The sequence below is a fragment of the Crocodylus porosus genome, unplaced genomic scaffold (assembly GCF_001723895.1).
Source record: "Crocodylus porosus isolate Cpor-Errol unplaced genomic scaffold, CroPor_comp1, whole genome shotgun sequence".
NCBI classification, from domain to species: Eukaryota; Metazoa; Chordata; order Crocodylia; family Crocodylidae; genus Crocodylus; species Crocodylus porosus.
The window spans coordinates 1,126,824-1,148,701 of NW_017728911.1; the positions used below are offsets into that span (position 1 = coordinate 1,126,824).

General features: G+C 40.6%; 1 protein-coding gene across 5 annotated transcripts in view; it reads left to right on the forward strand.

Annotated features, from left to right (window-relative positions):
* CSNK1G1 (casein kinase 1 gamma 1) overlaps nt 1–21,878 on the forward strand; it is a 137,417-nt gene that overhangs the window by 20,896 nt on the left and 94,643 nt on the right. For all 5 annotated transcript variants that reach the window (XM_019533231.1, XM_019533232.1, XM_019533233.1 and 2 more), the window contains exons 3-4: nt 10,519–10,559; nt 19,649–19,718. In XM_019533231.1, the coding sequence (XP_019388776.1) occupies nt 10,519–10,559; nt 19,649–19,718 (111 nt within the window). The remainder of the gene's footprint in view (nt 1–10,518; nt 10,560–19,648; nt 19,719–21,878) is intronic.

A 21,878-nucleotide genomic window follows, 5' to 3' on the forward strand; every position in this document is an offset into this window, starting at 1 on the left:
ATTTTGCTGAAAAATTGTCAAGCTGCTTAAGTAGCTTTTACAACCTAAACTATTTTTAAGTGTTTTCAACCAGGATTTTTGCCTGTCTTGTAGTTCAAAGTACAGTAAGCAGCTGTGGGAAGTGGGAGGTGTAGATTCTTTTGTAATTTCAGTTCCTTTGAACTTAGGTGAGCGTAGGTGAGAGATTGCCAGTGGCTTCCAAAAAAGTTGGGGCATAGAGATGCGTGCATAAAATATTGGTTAGTGAGCCTTTCGTTTCAACGTTTAGGAGCACAGAACTAAAATGTCTATGAAGTGGAGAGATGGTGCATATGAACAAAAGTGTAAATGTGATATAAAGGCTTTTGAGTACATCTTTGCCACTGCTTTTGTCATGAAGTTTTTCAGAAGAACCCATATACATTAATACCTGAATGTGAAAGACTTGGATAACATACTTTGGGTGCATGCCACTCCACTCCCCCCCCGGGAGTCTTTGTAAGGTAAATGGAATAATCCCATTTCTAGAGCCTGACTCACTGTACTAGGCGTCTTGACATTTTATGTTTGGTAAACAGATGCCAAAGGCCAAATTTCAATGGAGCTAGGATTTTAAACTAGCAGAGAATAGATTTTTGCCCCAGAGTGAAGGGGTGGGAAGTCATCTGTAAGTTGCTGCATGCTGTATGCAGTGCATATGTAGGACTGCCTTTTTGCAGCACCAGTCAGCAGTTACTGAAGTAGATTTCTTTTTTTATCTTACATATTTCACAGTTTCCTGTATTTACCACTAAAATGCACTAGAGCTAATTGTATAACTTGGAAATAAACATCAGTCCCAAATATCGATTTCACTAGAACTTCTGATGCTAGTCTAACTGGGTCTTTGTTTTCTTGGGGTAAAGGGGACTGTCAAACTGCTTTGGAACCTAAAACTTCCCATCCTTTCCTGCAATTGTTCTGTATTAGTTGTTATATCCCACCAAGCTGATGGTTATAGCTTTAGGTACAGAATATCCAGAGTCTAATCTCTCTTGCTTCCAAGGTTTTGGCTTTGTTCCTAGCATTTTGCAAAATGTTAATAATTGGCGACTTAACAGTGGGTTAGAAGCCTGCTCAGGCATATGTACTGCAAACAATGTTCAAGATGAGTGATTTGGGGGTGAGGAGTGAACTTCTTGAATTGAGGTCCTGTTTTTAAATATGAACAGGACAGATCTTGTTAAATACTGTTCAACAATGAGGCATTGTGTTCTGCCCAGTATTAGCTGAGTACAGAGCTGTTTCAGCAAACTGCATTCAGGAGGCACTGTTGTCCATAGGTGATAATAAGGAGAACTTAAAACAAATGTGGGATGTACACAAGTGTTAAGGGTCCCTGAAAATTATTCCTCCCTTTTGTCAGGAACATGACTACGTTCATTAAAATGGTTAATTTAGCACTTTTTTGAATGTTATGTTTGACATTTTGTGGTGCTGCCCAAATGTGAACAGTATCATCGCTAAACCCAGTGCCTTAATACTAGATTTAACAAAGACACGGACAAAGAAAAAAGTAAAACCCAAGTGTGAGAGGCCAGAATCAAAGGTTCTGACCTGAATGGAAGGCCTTAACACTAAGCCTCCAGTCACTGGTGGGGGACATTCTGCCAAAGTAGAGGATCTTTAAATGGTGTCAACCGAGAACATCTTGACTTCATCAAATCAAAGCGGGACCTTGGTTAGGCCACCCAGCTGAAGGCTTTTGGAGGCAACAAAAGTGGTTGCCATTTCACTTGGGAACCTTGCCTGCACATATGACATTCTACTGGTTTTTATAATGTCAAGTCCCTACCTTGGTTCTTGGAATCTAGGGCTGTGGGGCCGCTGAAGGCTGCTACACTGGAATTGCAGCATGCAAGTAAAATGATATAAATACATTTATAATAATAATATATATATAAATAAAAGTCTACCTGGGATAACCTGCCATGTGCCAGAGGGCATGTGATATGGGCATTCCCTGGGGACAGGTAGCCACAGCACAAGGTGTTAGGAACTCAGTGTTACAAATGTTCTGACCTGTTGCAAGGAACTGAGAGCCTGCAGCAGAATTGCTCTTTTTTCTGGGGATGTAGTGGGGTTGGGGTTGCATGACGGCTAGACTGGGCTTCCCAGTGGCATAAGTTCCTTGCAGCTACCACTGCTAGTGTCACTGCTACGACCACCAGACCCGGCCTGTCTGCCCTACTCCCACTACCAGGGATGTCTGCAGGCCAGGGCATGCTTAGCTGGGCTCATGGGATGGGTCTGCAGGCAAGGCCGGGGCTGGGAACAGGATCGTGGGATGGTGATGGCACAGGGCTGGGGCCTGGGCAGATCTGTGATCTGCTCCCTTGCCTGACCACATGTTGTCACTGCCCCATGATCCTGGTGTCTCCCAGATGCTAGCCCCTGCCTGCTTGTGACCCCAACCCACGCACCTGGCTGAGCGAGTTCTGCCTGCGAAGGTCCCACCCCATCTCTCTGAAATTCCTACTCGCCCATTCTGTCTGGTACCCCTGGACCATTTAGGGAGTTTGGATGAGCTGTTGCAGGGGGTGATGTGGTTGCTGACTTGACCCACAGCAGCTCACCAAATCTCCCTAAGTGTCCCTCCAACCCAAGTAATTGCCTGCTGCTGCTTTAAACAGTTTCTGGGACTGAGCGTGCAGAGTCTGCGTGGCATTCTCCAGGATAACATCTCTAAAAGCTTAGTCTTCATGTCAGCCTAGTCCTTGGAATTTTTTTCAAGCTATTATGACTGCATTTTTGCATTGGTAAATCTTTGCTCCAAATCAGTATGGAGGTGGCTATTAACTAACCTGCAGTAAGATTTTAAGTGGTGTTCGTGTTCTTTTCCAAGCTGAGCTTATAAACACTGCTTTAGTTTCACCTTTCTGATATTGATGACTCATGGCACGTTCATGGAAAGTGAGATCAGGGTTTGATGGAAACAGATTATTTTGCTATGCTCAGCAACAAACTGATTTCTTCTGAAAATGTGAGATTGTGTTCTTTCTCACTATGTAACCATTGAGCAGGTTGGGCACAAAGACTTTTTTTAAACTATTGTTTCATCTGAAACCTTTACAGCACTGGGGAACATGCTTGTGACAAATTGGCCTTTTGGTTAGATTTTTTGCTTCACTTAAGGAATTTAATAGTACAGAATAAATTAAAGCTAATTAGCAAACTTGGAAGCGTTCACAATTGCTTTAAGGTTTGAGGTTTTTAACATCTGTATTTGATAAGCCATTACAACTCTGAATACTAATTAACCCATTCCTAAGCGGGGGTGCGTGTGGGTGGGGATGTGCATGCTTTATGGCATGAATTCAGTCCTGTCCTGACAGACTTCTGTATTCAAACTAATTATTCACCTTTTGTTTGGGGGGAAGGGAGGTGTTCTCTATTGTTAACGGTCAACGCTGAGTCAACAAACACCAGTTGCTGGACAGGGATCTCAGGGTATGATCTCAGATTGAAAACCACAAGATGGGAAAACAGGGAATCCAAGATTTCTTAGCTGTATCCATCTTCCTGGAAACAAAAGGTCTTTTTTGATATGGGAGTAGCCATTTTGGCTGCCCCATCTGGAGCAGTTCAGTAACATGCTTCAAGCAAGATGCTGGAGGTGATTCATAAACAGTGCTAATGGAAGGGCTACTTACTGTGGCAGCAAGCCAAGGACAGACTCTACTAAGCAAAACAGAGATGGGAAATTTTTATTTTCCCACATCTTGTACCTCAACAAATCGGAGCAGAATTGAACAGAGCTATCAGAAAGCACCTCCCTGAACTCAGGGCTGCCTCCTGTCAAACTTCAGATTCCTGCTGCTAGCTCAAAATACAGGGGCTGCTACTGCTCCCGGAATAATAAACTTCAACTAATTGGGTCATGTGTTGGACAGGAACAGTGCTCAGTTTGTGTGACTGGCAGGGTAGTGACAGGTGAGTAAACTGGAGCTTGTCGTTTCATATGGTGAAGATTTAACTATATTAAAAGTCCAAGCTGGAGACATCTGCTTTAAAAATGACACCAAACCCAGCACTGCTAAATTTGTACCGTCAGGGCTGCCTAGCTGGTGGCCTGCAAGGGGTTAACATGCAGTCTGTGGGCTCCTGACATTGTTCCTGCCACAGCAGCATCCAGGGTCTCTGGGCTTCTCCTGTTCCTTCCTGTCCCTGCTTCTGGGCCTAAAATGATACAGTGGGATGGGGTGGACTTCCCTGTGCTGCATGCATGGCAGGGGTTCTGAGGCTGGGGGTGGGTATGGGCATAGCGAGTGGCCTTTTGCCCCATGGTTTGTCGACCATGCAGCCCAGAAGCTGGACAGCCCTGTACTCCATTATTAAAGCTAGTGCCAAAGGATAGATAAGCTGCTGTACAGAATGGTTGCGAATGAGATTCTTACTGCAGTGTGATAGATGGTCATTATGCCTGTTGCATCTTACTGCATCACCCAAGCTTTTGCCATTCCAAAGGTTGATTGAATTGTTTTCCCATGTAGTATCCTCCAGTCCAACAGACAGCAGAGACTCCCTATGCCTGAAGAAGGGTGATTGCACCTGAAAGCTTGCCAAGAACTTTTTTTCCAACTATTCAGTTGGTCTAATTAAAGATACCACATCTACCCAAAGAACCTTGCCTGTCATTGGTATAGATAAGCTAGTATAAGCTATCCTAGCAAGCCACCATGCTCCTAATGAAAATTGTAGCTTATACCAGCAAATCGATTTGTGTTTTTGTTTTTAAACAAGCTGCTCGAATAGAGTAAGCTACACTAATGAAATTTTTTGATCCATTTAATTGCTTCTGTACTTTGAGGTTTGTTAAGATACTGTGGTGGTCAATGATGGAAGGAAAAAGGTATACACTTAACTAAGAAGTCTTGCTTCTACACCTAAGTGTAGACCTGAACCAAGTGCGGATCCTGTTCCTGGTGCCTACTCAAAGCTACGGCGCCACTGGATCCAGCTACCTGGGAGCTAGCCGCCGTCTTTGAACCTGGCTGCTGACTTGCACGTGCTTTTGGTATTAAGGATGCCTGTTTCCCTTTCTAACAGATACTTGGGTTTCATCTCCTTGGAACTGCTTTCATCTCCATGCAGTACCGCCCACAAAGGTCCCTACATAGAACCTTTGTATCTTATATTTATATATAATATTTATATCTGGGTGTGTTAGACTGTTTAATGATTTTTCTTCTCAACATCCCTGAAGTGTGGAGCATATACACAATCTGAGGGGTGTGAAAAGTCTGCTGTGTATAGGAAAACTGTGAGTTGGAGCAGAATGAAGTTGTTGGGATTTGTCTTTTTTCCAGTTTTCTAGCTATTGACCCTGTTTGGAATAGCAACAGCGACACCAACGAAAACATTAAATGGTGCTCTGATTCTGTTCAGGAATGCTTTGGAGAACAGCAGGGACACTGGATTGTTAGATTTGAGTAGACATTACTGCATTTGGTCACATTTGGAAGTTCATGAGCAGAAGGGCAAAAAACTTACAATAATCTCTCACACGACCTAATTAGTTGAAGTTTATTATTCAGGGAACAGTAGCAGTCCCTGTATTTTGGTTACTGACACCTGTGCAGGCATGTGGTTAATGCACCTAATGAGGTGGTGATATGAGTGCATTAATTGTGTCTTTAATACCATACAAGGGAAGCAGCTGACAAGACTGCGAATGCTTTCCATATACCAAAAAGCACCCCGGGTAGAGGCTGTTGAGAAGTAAGCACAGGAACACCATGGATACTGAAACTGAGACAAAAACCTGGACTTAAAAAAATTAACTAACTCACCCTAAAAATAAACCTAGCAGCCAGAATTAAATGCAATTGAGCACAATATAGCAATTCTTATTTTGAATCATTCATAGATGAAGAGCACAAATAGATTGAACAACAGAAAAATTAGGGTGAGCCTAATTTTAATCCTCTCATTTTGAGAAGCTAGTTAATTTCAGGCCAGAGATCAGGTTTGTTTTCTGGCAGGGGGCCGAATGGCCCCCCCTGACCACTGCCCTGGAAAACTTAACTGGAGGGGATAAATTTTTCACAAGTTGCAGAAAGAAGTGTGGAGACTTTTAATAAAAATGAAGGTGATATCACATCAGTCTGCTTGGGAAGAATCCTCTTTGGATTCTCCAGATAAGACACGATGCATCTTTTGCAGTCTGCAGTGTTGTCTAGTGATAGCTGAGTTAGCTTGGTTGCTGAATGCATGGGCTCGTGCACCCTGCTTTTCAGGCTGGTTTTGTATCCTGCACTGAGCTCCGTGATGCCACCTGAAGAAAATTTCTGGTACCCAAGGTATCTCAATTACTTCTGTACAGCACTACAGTCTCTAGTGCAGCTGTAACCACAATTAACAGTTGAACTAGTAACAGTTGGATGCTCAGGTGCTATGAATTGCTCTGAAGTTGTACTGTGTACTGCATAAAACAATAAAAATACAGTAACTGCTTCAAGGACTTGAGACTTGTGAGTTTTCAAAAGCAGTATTGGTTGAAGAATGTGGTGTGATTTACAGAATTATAGAGAAGTAGAGCTGGAAGGGACCTCCAGAGGTCATCTAGTCCAACCCCCCTGTTCCCTGAGATAGGATCATCCCTATCCAAACCATCCTATACAATTATAATTTCAGTTATAAATGGAATCTTTTATGTAGAGCACCATTAAGTGCAATTTCTCATACTTGTAACTTGTTTTTTCTCTATTATAGTTGGCTATAAGTATCTGTAGAAGGTGCTGCAGCTCTAAGCAACCTGTTGACATGTTGGACTTGCATGTTAATTTTTTTTAACAGATTATGCGAGTCTGTCTCTTTCCATTGGGCCTTGAGCTTCTGGATTGCTAGACACATCTGAAAATCCTAGGTGTATAGTATAATATAAATAAGATACTGATAGTAATTTTGTTTTCTGGGTTTATAGTGACCTTGTTTTTCCATTTCTAGGTCTCCCCAAAACAGCTTTAAGGAAGTTTTATATATTTGTAATGAAAACTTCTTTTGGGATGCCCAAAATGTAGTGATCTATTATGGGAATAAAAATTTGCACATTTTAAAATCTGTATACTGTAATTGGTGGCAAACTCCTAGTTTTAGCCTTTGCATTTCATACCTATGTGGCACTGCTTGGATTGATTGATTGATTGATTTAACACGTGCCATGAAAAGCAGCTAGACCTCAGTGTGATTACCTAAAACTGTGGCCCTTAACTTTCGGGTCCCGCAGACCTGTCCTGTGGACAGGGTCAGTCTGCAGGCTAGATCCAGTGCAGGGGGGTCAGTCTGCAGATGCAATCTGGCATGCTGGCCTAGTTTGGCCCTGCGTGCTAGATTTAGACACAGCAGGTCTGTGTGCTGCCTACTGTTTCATCTGATGTGTGGGATCATGTAATCTGGCTTCATGAGTTCAGAAATTGGGCTGTGGGGGAGTGGTGGCCACTTCAATTGCTATGGCTTCCAAAACTATTCCAGTTGCTGTGGGGAGTCCTGTGGGCCAGATGACAGGGCCCTGTGGGGTGGAGGTGGTGAACACCACTGAGCAAAGAGATTACATTCGAGCACAAAAAGTATCGTACTCTTGTAGCACTGGCATGTTAGCACCTTGTCGTCTTTGCTATCTCTCATAAAAATCATTACGGTCCTGGATGTATTCTTCTGAAGTTTCTGTACAAGGCATTTTTGACTGAATCCCCAATCTTCAATACAGTGTTCTAAATCTCCTTGGTATACAGTTTTGCCTACTTAAAGTGTTCAGTAGAAATGCAGGATTGTTCTGCCACTCAGTCAGAATGTTTAAAGTACCCAGCCCAAATTTATGTTAATACAAGGTGAAGAGCAGAGACCAGGCTGTATAACCTGCAGGTGGAAAGGAATTTGAATCTACACTAATTTGTTTATCCAAATGAAGGGAGGGAAAGGGGACAAGGTTGGTACTTTTATTAGATGTTCTTTTTATTATTTGGGCTTGGTGGGGTGTTTGCATGGAACCTAACATTCAGAAACCTTATGTATGTAAATCCAGTACTGTCTAACTATAACATGGGTTGAAGTTTGGCAGAGTTGAACAGGCAGCTCAACAGATGCATACGTGTGCCTTTATTAGGCTTAAGTTCTGATTTGGGTTAGAGTCGCTGAATGTTATTGGTATGTCTCTTGAGAATTAAGGGATTTGGCATCGATGTCCAAGGCTGTGTGAATTACTAGAATGGGTATAATTCAGCGATTGCAACCAGGATGTCGGGTCACCCAGGGGTGCTGCCTTTAAAGGGTACTCTGAGGTGTGAAGAGATAAGAAGATAAACTAAGTAGATAAGATCAGGCTCAGGCTTGTCCCTGCATGGAGGATCCTGTCCTCACTGCAGGATCTCTATGGTAGGCAAGGAAGTAAGCACTGAAATTAGTTTTTGTAATTGGATGCCACTCAGTTCACAGAAGTTATGGATGGGCTCCTCCCATCCAGTGAGGGGTGCCTCAGTTCAAAAAGGTTGAGAACCACTGGTATAGTATTTCAAGTATTTCCTTTAGCAATCAAGGGTCATTAGTGGAAGATACAGATGCAAATGTTCAAAACTTCAGCCCAAATACAGTTTCCGGAATCCATACCAAAGCACTTAGTGACCAGTTTTTCTCACTTATTTATCAATATTAATATTGATTTTTTTTTTTTTTAAAGGAGACCAAGCTTATGCTTTCTTTTTTTTTTTTTTTTTAAGTTTAATTTCTTTGAACACGGTGCTTGTTTTGTGCAGCATTTCACATGACTAAGTTTGTGGCTGGGTACGTTAATGGGAAATGAGCTTAGTATTTGGTTTGTTCTGCAGCCACAAATCAAGTACTGCAGCTGAAGAAGTGAGTCTAGAGGTAAAGCAGTTAAAAACTACCATGCAATAGCTTTTTTAAAAGCTTTGTGTTACCTTAAAATAATTCTGTTGCTGGGTTTGAAGGTTTGTGAACCTGGTGCTTGTGTTAGAGGAAGTGTTCCAAATCCACACAAACAGTATTTCCTATTCTCAAACTGTCTGTTCCTTCACAGCTATCAATAAACAATGTAGCTAGTTACTTTGCTAGGTTGAGACTTCCAGCTCTGTCCATCTTTGTAATTAAGATCCATCTTTGTAATTTGGAAAATGCTTGAGCATTGCAAATTACTTGTGACATGTTACCTAGGCATGCTTTGCTGAAGCTTTTAAAATAGCAGCATTTTAACGTAGTGGTGTATTTGACACCTCTCATTGCCACATCAGCTTGGGCAGCTAGGCTGCTGCACTTTTTTGTCAAGTTGGCTTTAAAATTGTGTTCTTAACTAGAACATGCAAATAACCTCCGATGAACAGGATTTTAGGGATTGAAAGTGCCTATTTTGTATCTTTCTCTGTTGAATCTGCGGACTCTTCCCATTTTCTCTTCCCTTAAAGCATGCATGCCCAGGAAGAAATATGGAGATGGGGTGACCAGCATTCCCTACCTAATATCCACTTTAGGGTTGTCCAAGTACCTAGAAATTTCAGCTGACACTCAGCATGCCACTAGTGATGCAACTGGTCATTCTTTAGACTCTGAATACATTATTTATTCCAGAAACTGCAAAGTGAATGCTTAACAAGTCCAGGAGAAGTTAGAATTTTAGAAACTTTTTTTTTCCATTGCGGGACATTTTTGTTAACAAGTTTCAGTTACTTGAGCATGTTGCTTCTTTCTTGTCCTCAAGAAAACTGGCATATTCTTGTTTGAAGTCCCAACACTTTTTAGCTTTCTGCAGTGGCACATTCTTATCTTGTAGTAAATAATAATTCAGGCAATATGTTATATGAATATTTTGCCACTGAGTTTTGCTGATCTCTTATGCCAAGGGTAGTGTTTGTGCTGTTGTACAGGACATAGCTTTGTTCAAACAATGTGCTCATGTGTTGGCAGAGTTCAAAAGGTAGCATGCTCATCAACAGTGAAGCTGTCAGGGTTTTTTTTATATGGTAGCAGGTAGAGATATCTCCCCTAGATCTTGGCTTTCAAGTGGTAGAGCAACAACTGTGAGTGGTTCTTAGCTTACAGGAAACATTTTATGCTGAAACCACAATTAAGAAATTACTCCAGCACCTTATTAGCTTAGTCTCTTCTACTGCAAACAAATTTGCAGCATATCAGCTAGTCACCTAATCAGTTTTTTTTTGACCATGGTTCATATGACAAACCATAGCATGTCCAGGAAATATCTCTGAATATCAACTCTTTTCAGAGCATTCGTGCTTGTATCCATCCATGCGCTGAAATCTTTGGTACCTTTACTGTTCATACGATGTTTGTATATTAGCTTGGTGAATTGTATTTAATATGTATTAAACAAGCTTGCTTTGAGTCTGCCCATTGTAACCTCAAAATTGCTGTTTGCCTTCAATGTCGAATAATGACTGTTATCATGCTTGACCTCTTAAATTAGAAATCGTCTGTCATAAATGCAGTACTTCAAGTTTTTTTTTCTCTCTTTCCCCCCCCCCCCCACAGGAAAAAATCTCTATACCAATGAATACGTAGCGATCAAACTGGTGAGTAGAACCTTGACTTTATTATTTTTAAAATGGCTCTTGACAGTTGCAAATGTTAAATGCAGAAGGCAGCTTTCTTACACCCTACGCTTAACTTAAACTGCAGTATTGCTGAACAGAGGCAAGATCATCATGGGTTAGGGAAATGCATTATGAAGTGAGAACAAAATATCTCGGACTAGATGCTTAAAGCATGCTTAAAAGTGAAGTTGTGGTATATAGGCAAGATAGTAGGTGTCTTTCACCTGCCTTTACATCACAATGTGGACTGAACTGGGAGCAGATACCAGTGAATGCAAACTTGAGGCTACTGCTTAAGCATTCCAGCGATGCTATAGGTGTGGCTGATTGCCCATGTCCATGATTGCTTTTCTTCACTGAACTTGCAAAGAATTCTTCTGTTCTGTGTTGCCAAGATTACCAGTTATTTGGCAGTCTTTTGCACGTGGGTTGGAAAGTAGAAATTAAGCTGTGCAGTGGTCTACATTCATCTGTAAGTGGTGGTGGAAAAAGCTTATCTTAAAATTGGCCTCTCTTGAGGAAAGGTGAAGTCAGAACACTGGTATATAATACTTTATCAAATGCCATGAGCTCTTGCTGGCTTGACCTTGCCTGCCTTCTGTCTCTTCAGAGAGCTGGGTAGTTTCCTTTCAGTTTATTTTGGGTGCTCTGAATCAAGGGCCTCAGTAACTAGTATAGACTAGCATTTTATTCCAAGATGCCCTAGAAAAAATGTCCAAATGTATGAAGACTGACTCTGGTTGCCTGCTGTGAAGAATTTTTTTACAAAGATCATTTGAAAACTTTGAATTCTAGCCTTTTGAGTGGTATGCAGTAGACCTTTTTTTTTTTTTTTTTTTTTTTAATTGAGGTGAGCAGTAAGTTGCATAATGGATATCCTTCACATGTCCAATATTATGGTCTTCTGGATACCGTTCTCAAATCGTGCATGATGCCTGTAATGTGGAAAGCATATACAGAAAGTTCTCACTTCTCCCACAAGAAATACAGTGACTTGTCACTGAGGGAGGTAAAAGCTTTGGAGGAAGCTAGCTGCCAGTTGAAATGAAGCTATCCCTCTTGCTCGGGTGCTCTTGAGAACTCAGATGGGTAATGTGGTCAACTTTTGTTTAGGAAATGTAACTCACCATTAAAAAGAAGTTTTAACCATGGCTCTTAAAACTTAAGTCATTAGGCAAGTTGCCTAATCTATGTCCTATTTTCTCACCAGTAAAATAACTTTGGTAATCTTGTGGCAGTTTTGTGATATTTAATGCTTATAAGAAGTCTTGTGATACTTGCCCATTATACTTTGTCCAAGTGGTCACATTTTCTTCTGGTGTTCTTATGAATCTTTTCTAGTTTGAGAATTGAAACTTTCAGGCAGGCTTTAAGGCAAAACTTGATAGTGGGCAACACTTTTTTCCCCCCCCCCCCCTGTTTACTCACTTTTGGCAAGATGTTATACAGGCTAGAGGGGGTGAAAGGGACACTGTCCCAGGTGATGTTCTTGCTGATCCTTCCAGTCAAGAGTAAAGGCCTAGCTAGGAGAAGATGCATCCTGTAGATGTAACATGTAGCTGCGTAGGTGGTGTCACCAGCAGGGCTTTGGCTTCTTCAACCATGAGTTTGTGTTCCACAAAGATGGACTGCTGGGAAGAAACGGGGTTCATCTGATGAAGAGGGGGAATTGGGAAGAAATGTCTTTTTGTATGGGCTTGCTAACTTAGCAAAGAGGGCTTAAACTAGGTTCATTGGAAGGTGGAAACTAAAGCCCAGAGGTAAGTAAAGAGCCTGGAAACCCGGATAAAAAATAGTAAGAGGAAACAATAATGGAAGCTTTAGCAATGTTCTTGGGGAAAAGATAGGACAATCGGGTACCTGAAATGTTTTTACACTAAGATGAAAAGTATGGGGAACAAACAGGAACAATTGGAGTTCCTCATACAGGCACAGATTTATGATATAATTGGGATTATGATGACTTGGATCATTCACATGACTGGAATATTGTCTTGGGTGAGTATAGCTTGTTCAGGTAGGATAGAGTCGATCTGATAGGGAAACAAAGGAAGAGATGTAGCCCTATATATAAAGGCCATGTACATGTGTTCATAGGTGCAGTACAAAGTGGAAGTTGGCATGTTGAAAGCCTGAGTAAAGGTGAGAGGGGAGAACAGCAGGAAAGATGTCATGGTGGGAGTCTGTTGCAGGCCACCAAACTAGGAGGAGTGAGGAGGTGGACCTGGCCTTCTTTAAACAACTGACAGAAGCTTCCACATCACAGGACCTGATTCTCATGAGGGACTTCAATTATTGGCCCGTCTTCTGGGAGGGAAAGTCAACAATGCACAAGAAGTCCAGCAAATTTCTGGAGTGTTTTGGGATTAATTTTTTGATACAGATGGTAGAAAGGCCAACTGGGGTGGGGGGCAGGGAAGAAGATGGGGTGAGAGAGCTCTTGACTTACTTTCCACTTTCACATTCTCAACCAATTCTTCCATGTTGGTGAGTAGTAACTTGTGACAGTGACAATGCAGGGATAAATCCAGGATCCAAGGGGAAGAAGAAAGGAGAACAACCAAAGGGGGACACTGGATTTGAGGAAAATAGTTTTTAACAAACTCAGGGAACTGGTGGGTAGGATCCCTTGGGAGGCAAATCTGAAGGGAAAAGGCATCCAGCTGACTAGTTTAAGAAAGTCCTCTCTTAAGAGCTCAGGAGCAAGCTATCCCAGTGCAACAGAAGAATGGGAAGAACAACAGGAGGCCATCCTGGCTACACAGGAAGCTCTTCAAGGAATTGAAATTCAAAAAAGGAATCCCATCTCAAGTGGAAACTTGGTCATAATATTAGGAAAGAGTGTAAGAATATTCATGGGCATGCAGGAAGAAAATTTAGGAAGGCACAATTTGAGATGCAGCTGGCAAGGGACATAAGATCAGTCTTTATTATCTTTTACAAATATATCAAAATTAAGGGGAAGACCAGAGAAACCATGAGTCCCTTATGGAATACAGAAGTCAGTTTAGTTATGGATGATGTAGAGTAGGTTGAAGTATTTAACGCCTTTTCTGGTTTTCACAAATAGTGATAGCTACCAGATGACAAGTGCAGTTGTCAGCAAAGATGGGGATGTAGACAAATAGCTTAGAGTAATGGCAGATCAGGTTAAGCAATGCTTAGAAAAGCTAGGTGAAGGAATTGGCTGAGGTAGTTTCAGACCATTGGCTATCCCCTTTGATAACTTGCAGAGGTCAGGTGAGGTCCCAGATGACTAGAAAAGGACAAATATAGTGCCCATCTTTAAGAAAGGGAAGAAGGAAGATCCAGGAACCTAGAGACCAGCCAGCCTGACCTCTATACATGAAAAGATCATGGAATATGTTCTCAAGGAATTAATTGTGAAGCACCTAGAGGAGACCAAAGTGATCAGGAGAAGTCAGCATGGATTCACTAAGAGCAAGTCTTGCCTGACTAACCTGATTTCTTTTTATGATACAGTGACAGGCTCTGTGGGTGGGGAAGAGAAGTGGGTGTGATTTATACCTTGGCTGTAGTAAGGCTTTTGACACTCAACATTCCTATTAACAAGCAAAGGAAATATAGATGAAACTGCTGTAAGGTGAATGCATAAATGGTTGCGTAGTCTTGTTCAATGAAAAGCCATCAATGACTCGGTGTCTAGTCAGAAGGAGGTATCAAATGGTGTTCCCCAGGGCTCTGTCTTGGGTCCAGTATTGTTTACTATCTTCATTTAATGATTTGGATAATGGGATTGAGTGCAAACTTAGCAAATATGTGGACAACATGAAGTTGGGAGCACTTGCAGATACTCCAGAGGGTAGGGCTAGGATCCAGAATGACCTGAATAGGTTGGAGAAATGATCCACAATTAGTCAGATCAGATTCAATAATGACCAAGTGCACTTGAGATGGAATAATTCAGTGTACCGATATAGACTGGGAATGACTTGCCAGGCTGCAGCACTGCAGAGGAAAGACCTGGGGGTTACAGTAGACCATAAGCTGAATGTAAGCCAACAATGTCTTCTTGTTGCAAAAATAAAGCCAACAGTATATGGGGTTGTATTATCAGGAATGTCACTTGCACATCAAGGGAAGTAATTGTTTTGCATTTTTCAGCACTGTTGAAGCCTCATCTGGAGTGCTGTGTCCAGTTTTGGGCCCCTCATTTCAACGAGGATGTGGACGGTCTTGTAGAGAGTTGAGTGGAGATCAACAAAAATTATTTAGGGCCTAGGAGGCAAGATTTCTGAAGAAAGCCTGGCTTGAAGTGCTAGGATTACTTAGTTTGGAGAAGAGAAGGTGATGGGGGAGGGTTTGATAAGTCTTTAAATGCTTGAAGGGTGATTTATTACAGAGAGGATGGAGATGAGCTTTTCTCTGTGGCTGTAAGGGACAGGATTAGGAGCAATGGCCTCAAGCTACAGAAGGAGAAATGTAAGTTGGAGATTCGGAGAACTTTGTGTGGGTGGGCAAGCATTGGAACAGGCTGCCTAGAGGAGTTACAGAGTCTTGGAGGTTTTCAACAGCAGGTTAGACTCTGGGCTGGGATGATCCTGCCTTGAGTACGGGGCTGGGCGAGATGACCTTATGAGGTCCCTTCCAGCTCTAGTTTCCTATGATCCTAGGTGCAATCTTGTTCTGGACCCGTTTGATCTCTGTAGAACCATTATTGCATCTTTTTGTAATATGCTCTATCTTAGCCTTAAAACAAGGTCACAAAAAATCGGAGCACAACCACTTTTGTATTACGGAGCCCCTTAGTGTTTTCCTGGAATGCTGTGTAATCTGTAAGGAGTAGTTAGCAAGTTTTTTCCTCCCAAATAAGGTAAATAAAAAGCTGCTAAAAGTTATGGCTGGAGACTCTCTCTTCTGCCCTTCTCTCTCTGCTCCCTGTTAGAATGTGAAGCTGAGTGACCCTATACTGAGAAAATTGAGGCAGCTATAGTCAAGTTTAACCAGCATGTTCTTTAGACAGAAGCAGTTAGCAATGGGGAGTTTGTAGTCGTATAGAAATCTTCTTACATGAAGCTTCTTAATTTCTTTCATTTTGAGAGATGATCCCATTGGAAGAAACGAGGAGCTAATTTAATGCTGTATTAACATCAAAACCATGCCTCGTTATATGCTAAGTTCTATTAACTTTCAATCTCAAAATGGCTTAGATAAGTGTGGGATGTCCCTATGAAACCCTTCTAATATCTGCATAGATATAGCTGCGTGTTAGCCTTCCTTTTGGTTTCTTGGTCTCATTTTTCAATGTTTCAACCTTTATTTTATCAGTTCTTTCCCGTATTTCAGGATGAAATTTGAAGAGCTGATATTTCAAACAACTTGGTCATGTATTGCAATGGCAGCTAACCTTTTTGACAAGTATGCCACAAATTAGTCTTGCTGCCTTCCCAAGTGCCACTAATTCCTTTCCTTTGTACAATCTGCTGTTCCATGCCTTATCTGTTGTTGCACTGCCTGTCCCCCTCCCCAACTTGCCCTAGGCCATATGCAGATTTTTGTACCACTTACATAACAATGTGCCATAGTTTGGCCACCTCTTACTTATTATACTGGATCTACTCTTCCAATTATGGGACTGTCAACAACATTGACATATGCCCATTTCAATTGTCCATGAGTTTTATACTCAAACACTTTAATTCAGGTATTTAAATAGTAGTTTCTTTCATATCTCTGCCAATGTTAACTGAACTTAGAAAGGTTTTTCTTCCTTTGTTTAAAAAAAAAGAAGAGGGAATTGGACTCTCAAATTTGAAACCTGGTTTCTGAAATTTGCAGGTTGTGCAAAAATGTGTTTGACTGTCCCATGCAATTAATGTGATGGAGCATAGATGCCAAATGTGTTTTAAAGGTACGGTCCTTTCATTGCACGCCTGACTCAAGTACACAGTGTTTTGATTTTTTTTTTTTAAAGAACTGGTTTGAGTGGCTTACTGAAGATTATGTAATTAGCTAGCAGAATTAGGTTTAGATCTTGGAGTATGGATCATAATTACTATAAAGATTCAATTGGTGAACTAATTTGCTGGAATACATAAGAAATAAGCTCTTGGACTGTAGGATAAAGTGAAATCCAGTTGTTTAGTGCTTTTTCCTTGCTAACCTGGGTTTATAAAAAAACAGTAATATAATTTGTTCAATTCCTGGACAGAATCAAGGAATACACATGGGCCTTCTAGACCAAGTTATCACAAGTTGTCTTATCATTTATACTAATTGAGGCCTATGAATGGGTTTCTTTAATTATCTGTAGCAGTGCCTTACCTGACCTTAAATCCCAGAAGTCTTGTTCCATCCTTGTAAATAACATTAAGGTTGGTATTGAAATGAAATAGTTATGAACAGCATCTTCTTCCGAGGGTGACTGCTCTGAGAAAATGGTCTTTCAGTGATGTGGGGGAGGGAGGGAAGAACAAACTTTGTGCCCTGCCTGTTTTTGGGATCATCCTTTGAACTTTAAGTCTATCATCTTGCAAGACAGAGTTGCCTATTTAGTTCTTTGAGCTGGAGACAGGTAGCAATAAATATTATCCTTCCAGTTCCTTACCAGGAGATGCAAGCATTTCTTTTAAATTTGACTTCTGGTTAGTTTTTGGATTCATGGTGTTATAGCTTTAATTAAATCAAGGAAGGTCAGAATTTTGTTCTGTGGCATTCACTGATCTAACTGCAGGCTTATCTCCATGAGTGAGGGAGGTGAAAAATCCAAGGTTAGCGACAGATGTTTTGCCACACTTGACTCTGATTTAGCAATTTTGTTACCCCTGGTGAAGATTGGAATTACTGGTATTGGACATAGCTATAGCTTCAGTTGAAATAATTAGGCAATAAAAGGTGTCAAACAGATTCACTTTTCAAGGTAGTCTTAATAACTTTGTTTTATTTCCTTTAAAGAGGCGGAGGAGGAGAGAGCACACATGTGGTGGTTGGAGTTTTATGTAAAGGATGGTGATTGCTATATGTGCTTCTCTGGTTGAATGATGTTCTTGTATAGTAAATAGCAACAACTCGGGGATTTCAAATATAGCAGCAAGATTTACCAGCAGCTCTCAGAACCTTCCCTAGAGGATGGGCATTTATTGTGGTCAAGCTAGAATTGGCTACCGCAATGCTGGCAAACGGACAGAAGACAACTTTAAAGTCCCAAATTACGTGGCTCGTGCCAAAGTACAATAGTGGCCTGCATGTGTACTGGCTGCCTTGCCTTACTTTGCCCAAAGGGTTAATGTATTGGGTATTTGGGTCTTCACTGACTGAGCAGTACACACAAAACAGGAGAATCAAGTCCACCTGCCATGGGGCTGTCCCTGTTTTTCTCCACTTCTAGATCTTTTTTGTAGTTGTGAGTTTTATTCTTTTTTTTTTTTTTTTAATCTCTTTGATATTTTTTTTCTGCTAGTCAACAGAAACCCTAAAGGTAGGGGAGAGCATCACCTCCCTCGGAAGCCTGTTCCAGATTCCGGCAACTCTTACTGTAAAGAAGTTCTTCCTGGTGATGTCTAACCTAAATCTCCAGTCTGTTACTTTGTGGCTGTTGTTCCTAGTTGCTCCAAGGGGTGCCCTGGTGAACAGAGCATCTCCTATTCCTTGCTGCTCCCCTCCCCACAGTAAATTTGTAGGTGACCACAAGATCACCTCTTAGCCTTCTCTTGCAGAGGCTGAAGAGATCCAGGGCCCTCAATCTCTCCTCATAGGGCTTTGCCTGCATGGCCCTAATCATACGAGTGAAGTGTGGGTATATATGGGGGTAGGGAGGGGTAATGGGGTACCTTATGGATTTCTGGAACTTTTGAAAGATGCTAGATAGCAGCAGTAAAAGAACATAACTTTCACTTAAATGAAGCTTGTTTCGCATTTAGGTTAAGTTCCCACTACTTTTGAAGTTGAATTTCAGTAGTGGGATCAGGTAGGTCTTAATTGGATTAGATTCTTTGACATGTTGTAAACAACTTTTAAAATTGTATGAATATAAACATGTTTTTCCGAATTTCTGTGTATATGTAACCTCCTTCAGTTATGCCCGCAAATGGTCAAACTTACCTCCTACTTTGAGGGTCTTGGAACCGTAACATTCTTGGTCACAAGTATGATGCATCAGTCGCCTACTTGCCTCCTTTTAATATGAAAGTGTCAATATTGGGTATGAGCAATAGGTCAAGTTAATGTACTCCCAGTTGAATCGCATGAGAAATCTAATTAAAAACAAAAGCTTGAATAAGTCTCACATACCTCTTTTTTTCCAGAAGCCTACATACATAGTTAATATTTGAATCTTTTAGATATAGACAGCATGCATAGACAAAAAGCTACACCTTAAAGATGGTTGAAATGGCTGGGAAGTTGCATCAAATACAGGTGAAGTACCGCCCCCCCCCCAACCCAACAAGATAAAGATGGATGGATATTTTTATTTATTCATTTAGACTTATAGCAGAAGATTCTAGTCTGAGGCTGGCATGCTTCACAGTTGTTGTGTATCCTTGTTCAGAGCAAGACAGTAGCTTTATACAATTAAGGATACTGATTGAAAGCAACAAAGTGACTGAAAATGCTCCAAAAACTTAAGGCGGTGACCGTCAAAGATGCTTTGGCCTATCAACGATCTGGTGGCTACTGCTTATGAACCTGTAACTTAGTTCCTTTTAGATTTCTCTTCTTCCAGGAATGTATTTATGAGGTCATGGTAGTTCTTCAGGGAATAAGTACTGTTCAGCAAAGTTTCTATTCTAAATACGTATTAACAAGAATTATTTTTAATGAGAGAGCTTTTCCTCATTGCAGATTTTTTTTTTTTAAATAAACTGTCTAGAATAGCTGTTTCAGAGCATCAATCAATGCTCTTACAGCAGTTTCTATTTTTCTCTTCTCTGTTCAGTTAGGTGACAACTAATGGCCTGTTCCTTTGCTGAGATTTTCTTACTGTACATAGCTTAACTGCAGTATTTATTTGGGTGTTAACACAAATGCTGGAAAGTTTCAAGCTAAACCAATTATGTGGAAAATTGTGCATTATTGAAGAGTGACTCTTATTTCTTCACTCTTTGCAGGAACCCATAAAATCCCGTGCCCCACAGCTCCATTTAGAGTACAGGTTTTATAAACAACTTGGCAGTGCAGGTAAGTGAGCTCTGCTCATACAGAAAGTGGGTTATTTATAAGGTAAATATTACTGTAAAACAGTAATCTCTTATTGTTTATGGCACAAGTCATGTTTGAGAACTTTGTATGTTGGGTGATTAAATAAAAGCCTACCAAAAACAACTTTGTAGATTATATTTAACCAGAATAGTATTTTAGCAGAGTGATATCAATCCTCCTTTGGGCATTAAGATGTTAAACTTGCAATCTGAAGTCTTTGACCATTTGATAGTAGGCAAATTTGATTTGTATTGCTAAGGGCCTAGGTATATAGATATTGATTGCATTCATAGTACTTAACTGACCTACATTTTTTTTTTTTTTTAAGCAATCTACCTAGTATATAGACTTCTAACAGGCTAACAAAGGTTACAACTTTTGCAGTCAATCTATACCAGAGATGTCTAAAATCCTGCTTTTTTAAGATGTTAAGGAATTACTGTTAGGTCCTGGAAACAGATGGATCCATATTGCTATAAGTGATTAGGGATGTTTCTTTGGGCCAGATTGAGATGGGGAACTGGGATAGAACTAGTTCTGGAAGGCAACTGTAGAGAAGCAGCCAAAGGTAGGGAGGAAGCTTTAAGTCAAATATCATTCTTTGCATTATTGTGGGGCCAGATCCCAACAACAATAGTCTTATCTTGATGTCTGCGTTGTGCTGATGATTACAGTAACAGGACACTGGTTTTACAAATATATACCACTTGTAAATATTTCTGATTTTTACAAGAAAGTTTAGGACAATTTTCAGTGATAGTCCAGTAACCTCAGGGTTTTTGCACTAAACTTAATGACTGTTTGGATAACCTCATTGATTTAAAATACCTTTTTCTGATAAATGTATTAGAAAATAATTCTATTTAAGATCTTAATACACCATACAAAAAAAAAAAGGGGAGGCACAATTTTAATCATGAGACAAGCACAACAGAATTGTCTGGGGAACACCATTCAATGAGTCCCATGTTTTCCATAGTAAATCTTAAGGCACGCTAGTGTCTGTGAAACTCCCCCTCTGAACCAACCATTTTGAAGACGCCCATTATGTTGTCTGGGTCATATCAATAAAAACCCTGGGGTACCTGCAGTTAAACTGACAAAATAGTTCTTCAGCTAGCATGGCAGTTTCATTCAGGGATCTAGCATGAGAATTTTAAGGAGCATAACTTGCATTTCTCCATGGGCATTGATTTAATATTGCTTGACAATCTTTGCTAGTGTGGACAAGGCCTTGTCCTACCTTTTTGATAAGAGGCACCCATGGTTGACCTAAAATATCCTTTATGGCAAAAAGAGATGACCTACGCCTAAAGCTTGTTCTCAATTGCAAAATTAAGCATTGCCATTGGGAGGTAAAATTGAAGGTCTTTGGTTTTTTTTTTCTGTTTTGTTGTTTTTCCTATCATGAGTCTTGCATATGTGCTCAACCTCAGTGTTTCCCTTGGTGGGAATTGTCCCTGATTTGTAGCATTAAAACTTAAGTATACACATTCCATGGCAGTTTTTTTAAAGCATATCCTAGAGTCTTTTGAAAAGATGAACCCAAATATATGTTAAATATGCAGAAAAGTACAATGATGATGATTTCTGCCAGCAGTTGGAACAGATTCATTTTGATAGAGGCCTGTATAATTCAGGGGGAACAAACACTTGTGTAAGCAGCAAGAAAAAAGACCTACCTGCATCTCAGATGTCAGACTGCAGAAGAATAGCTATTGTAAGTGTAGCTGAACATCTCAAGGCCACTTCTTAAATTTAATTGCTAATGAGAGAAGGTTAGAACAGCAACAGGTGGAGGAAGGTGTGTATGAAAGGAAGAGATAATCAAAATTGCAGGTGTCATAGGATTCTTTGCCATCCTTTCTGTGGTGAATGTGGTCAGGTAATCAGTTAGCTTTTGTGGTTGCTGCAGTAAAGAAAGTCTGCCTTCTGGTATAACAGCAGATGGAAACATATTAAAAATGTAATTACTTTTAAAAAATAATACTGCAAAATGTAGCTGTTCAGAATGACTTGTGGGAGAGGAGGTCTTTTAAAAATATTTTACTACTGTTTTATATGAAGTAGATGGAATCAATAGAATATTGATCATACATATCATATTCTATATCTAATCATAGAAGTTAGTGTTTTGAA